We start from the raw sequence: 4954 nt of genomic DNA, 5'->3' as shown, positions 1-4954 counted from the left end.
TTTAAGGAAGGTGTAACTAATGTCATTAATCATTATTTCGCCAAGTTAGTTGACTGTGAGTTGAGAATTATTTTATTCAAAGAGTATTTTCTTAAAGTGAAAGATAGTAAAAAAAAGGAGTTAAGACGTTATGATGGGCGCGTAGAAATTTTAGTCGTTTTATGAGAGGAATAGGTTGGACTGGAGGGCCGGGGAAATAATCTCGTGTGAGCACATCGAGGTGCGGAAGGCGTTAGCGGTGGTGTACATCGAGGACGTGAGCGCGCGTCCGGTGTAACTAATAGGCTGCGTAGGCGAGGTGAGATGTTGCGGACTATGGTAAAAGTGGACAACGAGAGTGTGAACGGGCATTCTGTTGCTACTAGGGAGCCATAGTTGAAGTTTTATGTCTGGAGTTAGGCATAGTGGAGGCACTAGATAGAAGCTGATTCTCTTGAGCGCGGAGGCTACGTTAGAGACTGGCTGCAGCTGACAAGATGCAGGGAAGCGATTAATTTGTATGACCGTGTCAGACCTAGTACAAGTGAAGAGTATAAAGAGATTGGTAATTCCCTACAAGGATGAAGCCAATACCGATTTAAAATAATGAAGTTTTTGGAGGACTGATTTTAGAGAAAAATTATAAGGTTTTGTTGATAGCTAGATGAAGGATCAGAAACGCCATTAAGCAAATGATGAAGAAGAGTGGGAAGGGCTGAAATAGAGAAGTTCACAAAATATGCAAAATTAAAATGAGAGTATGTTTTTCATTCGAGGGCGAATGAAACGCAGGATGGCCGAATGTGGGATTAGTTTACGAAAAGTACCTAAGATGCTATGACTAATTGGCCGTTAAGAGTTAGTAACCTAGAAATGCAGCCCTAAATAACGAATAAAGGAATAGAACTGGTCTAATGATTTGACGAAAGGGGCATCACGTTAGAAGACGGACAAGACATGGGTCCCGACGGAATATGCATGCTGATGCTGAAAAATTTGGCCTGCCCTCCTTCTCTGCGCACGCAACCGCTATTGTCAATAAAGTACAGAGCCGCAACAAGGTCCTCAAGTGGCTAGCCGGCAGTACTTGGGGCAAAGACAAAGAAACGTTGCTGGCAACATACAAGGCAATAGGCCGACCGGTTTTGAACTACGCAGCGCTAGTGTGGTCGCCGGGGACTAGTAGGACGCAGTGGATGAAGCTACAGACTGCACAGAACACCGCACTCAGGACGGCGACATGATGCCTCCTGATGTCGCCCGAACACCATCTTCACGGCGAGGCGCAAATGCTCCCCGTAAAGGAGCACAACATCATGCTCTGCAAGCAGTTCCTGGAGCAGGAGCCCTCGCCTAGGCACATCAGGAGGAATCTATATGAACTGACGGACGAAGTCCAGAGGTTCATTAAGCAACCTCTGGACCCGTCAGCTTACCGACTGGCCCTGAACAGCATTCACAGGGAGTCAGTCTCGAGTTATGTAGACTCTAGACCTGTGAATGCCGTTCTAGGCATATCGGCCCCGGACATAGACGAGACGGAGCTTCATCTGCCTCGGGAGACACGAACAACAATAGCCCAACTTCGCTCTGGCTACTGCAGCAGGTTAAAGTCCTACCTGAGTAGATTGAATGAGGATGTGCCAAAAGAGTATCCGGCATGCGGAGAGACCCCACATGACTCGAAATATCTCTTCGCATGCCCGGAAAACCCGACAACCCTAACGGCTTTGTCCTTGTGGACCAACCCAACAGCAGCTGCACGCTTCCTAGGCTGCCGTTAGTGGAACTTGACGACAACGACTGAGATACCAACCGATCTGGGCGGGGTTGTTGTAGCCGCTACAGCAACAACGGACAAGACAAACAAGCATTCTCGTACTTGAGATCGAACGCGTCGGACCACTTAGACGGGCTTCAACCCTATTAAGTTGTAGTTAAGATGTAAACGGTTAATGTAAAAAACTTACAAGAAGCACACGGCAAATTGGAGAAAAGTTTTTTATACATTTTAAAAATTAATTCCATTATCAACGATAGGGTTAACAAGGAATAGATCAGCCTGCACAGTACAAAACAAAATATATTTTACCTCTTGTTGGTATATTCCTTCGATAACATAATTGTTTCCTTTTAAAGTGTGCCCTTGTTGCTGAGGCTCCTTCTTAAACTTAATTTTAATAGTTTTTTTTTCTCCCAGCCGAATTGTAGAGGCTTCAATTTGATCCTCTAAATCGTCCAAAGTGTTTCCAGTTTCGTAAATTAATTTTCGGTCTTCTTGAGGCAGCTTTTTTTGCACCTCATTTAGGTTGTGATTGTGAGCAGAACGTTGCTGAATATTTTTTTGTGCGTGACTAATTGTGTTTTGGAGATTGTGATCGCTTAAATCAGCTCCATTTAATCCAAGTTTCTCACATGTACTTTTTCGATATTTATGACTAAGAGTGTGCGCTCTATCAGCAATTTCTGTCAATGATCCTTCATCTATACTTTGTTGTTGCTGCTGAAGAGATCCAATTTCCTGTAGCTCCTGCCCATTACGTTCATTTTCTGTACACTGATATGTACCTTGCTTTGCACTGTTCGATGGAGTTACACACGTAATATACTTTTTTGCGCGCAATTCTTCAGGGCTATATTCTACACCTGTGCTAGGATATACCAAATGCTTTGCATAGTGACAACGACGATTTGGATCTTCGGGTTCTTCTAGAAAAAGTGCAGGTTTCCACGTTTCATAATTATTACGACAGTAAGCAGCAAATTTTCGCGGCAGTATGCAAGAGCCTACTGGTGAAGATATTGAACTTAACTTCGTTACGAGAAGTTCAACTGCATTTGCTCGACTTTGCTCTATTTGAGGAGCAGAATAGGCCGCTTTTTCATACGTGTTACAATAATTTCCTTTGGTAGCTTTTTCTTGTGCAGTACCCCAACTACCTTCTGAATCACTTGGGTGCACTGTGCGTATGGATCCATTAACCTGTAATATAATGTTATTTTATGAATATATATATCGTGGGTTAAAGTACAAAACCGCGTATCAACAAAATGGAAAACCGCGTATCAAGATAATGCAAAACCGCGTATGTGAGGTTTTCTCTTTTTTATAAAGCAATAGCACTTCTGGCTAGTATATTTCAGGACGAATGGATAAGGACTGAGCCAAGAGCTTGTGTGAGCAAATTCAACTTTTGGCAGCCAATGTCAGTTACGCGGTTTTGCAGAATGACGATACGCGGTTTTGTACTTTAAACGACGATATGTAAAATATAGCAAAAATCAAAGTATGTATTGGCAAACCTTGTTTGTTATAGTCGAATGTTCTGTTTGAGTTTGAAAATTTAATTCATTTTGGTAAGCCTGCACTTGGTACAATTGATCCTGCTGAACAGCCATGTTGGCATGCGCATGTGGTTGATAATAGGAATTCGAAGCTGTCGCGGTTGTTTGCTGTCTGTGAAAATTCTGGAGCTGCGGTGTATGCCCCTGTGATTCCATTTGTGCAGCCTGGTGTGGTATCGTGTGCGACTCTTGTTGAAGTTGCGGCTGTGAATGTGTAAGAAGATGAACACATTCCAGCTGCTGGTAATGAATTCGACGAGATTGTTGATGTTGGGTTAACTGGAGCCCAGGAAGCTGTTGCTGGTGATGCATCGCTATGTGTGCGGTAGCAGTTTGCATGTATAAGAACTTGTTATGTGCATGACTCAGTTCGTCATAGGATTGCGCCTTTTCTTGAAATGCTAGGCTGAATACTGACTCCGCTTCTTTTAGTGCTTGAATAGATTGATAGTATCCTGCCCAACCAATATAGAAAGCCGCTACTTGTCTGCCAACACCGCGTTGGTATAAGACTTGATAGAAATGCAGTGGATGTGTTTGCATTTCAATATATATTAACCAGAGACGTACCATTCGCAAATCTTGTTTGTAAAAATCACTGTGTTCAAACAGGGCTAGACAGCGTTCAAGAGTTTCGCGAAATTTATTTTCCGGATCACCTCTCAAATGATTTTCATACCAGCAAATGTAGTTATACCAATGATCCAAAGGATCAGGACCTTGATAAATCGAGATAGCATTTTCCCAAGCTTGTTTGTCTCTCAGGAAGCCATGCATTGCATCTGTTGATATAAGCACTGGCAAGCAAGAGTTCATCTTTTCCCCTTAGAATAAAAGCTAAACTATATTTCACAGCTATCACGAGTTTTGAGCACGGACTTTAACTATATTTATTATTATAATCTTCCCTGTGAAACAACTCCAAAAAAATACTTGTTTTTACTTTGCTGAAAACTACGGGAGCTGAGAGAAGAAATTCACCACGACGTATATATCAGGGGTGCTTTTATGTTTCGAATGGCGACAGCCATTTGATAAAATGCAGTTCGAAAGTTTTTTTTTCTTATAAACACGATAACAAACTATTTTTTACAAAATATGTAAACATTCCACATACATTTGTAATTCTCTAACGAACAGCCTTTCCATGAAAATCAAATACACTTCGATGTTTGAAAGCCAATAAGCACAGAAAACTTACCACCACTTGAAAATGGCCGACACAGAGTGGTTAAACTATAGTCTATTCCAGTACCGCAGTAGGGCACTGCCACACGGTCAATATTTATTGACGTGATCCAAGTATCGCGATATTTATTGACGGTGTAGCATGCAGTATTGATGGATCGTGATCCATATCGCAAAATTTCTAAAAATTTTGAAATCTGGATCGCGGATCGCAATACCATCTATAAATATTGAACGTGTAGCACTTTCAAAACGCGATCCATACATTTCGTCAGTACATCTTTTACTCTCATAATGCGAACATCGGCTCTGCCTTCGCTCTCGGGGCTTAAAATATTGCAAAAAAAATTTTAATTAACATTGGAAAGTTTAAAATAATTGTGGAATGCTTATCTGTAAATTATACGTACAAAATAAAAATATTTTCTTGCGTCATAATAAG

At 41.6% G+C, this 4954-nt stretch overlaps 1 protein-coding gene across 1 annotated transcript; it reads right to left on the bottom strand.

The window, feature by feature from the left end:
- Nucleotides 1-2071: 2071 nt before the first annotated feature.
- Nucleotides 2072-4538, bottom strand: LOC118751884 (the record flags this gene model as incomplete). The annotated part of the gene is given in 2 exon segments (XM_036486708.1): nt 2072-2962; nt 3283-4538. Coding segments are annotated over 2 exon segments (1749 nt in total), but the record flags the coding sequence as incomplete, so codon positions are not given.
- Nucleotides 4539-4954: the final 416 nt, after the last annotated feature.

The sequence above is a fragment of the Rhagoletis pomonella genome, unplaced genomic scaffold, assembly GCF_013731165.1.
Source record: "Rhagoletis pomonella isolate Grant_MI unplaced genomic scaffold, Rhpom_1.0 Rhpom_scaffold_01061, whole genome shotgun sequence".
NCBI classification, from domain to species: Eukaryota; Metazoa; Arthropoda; class Insecta; order Diptera; family Tephritidae; genus Rhagoletis; species Rhagoletis pomonella.
Note: the sequence above shows the minus strand (reverse complement) of the source record. Positions and strands in the feature narration are given on the sequence as shown.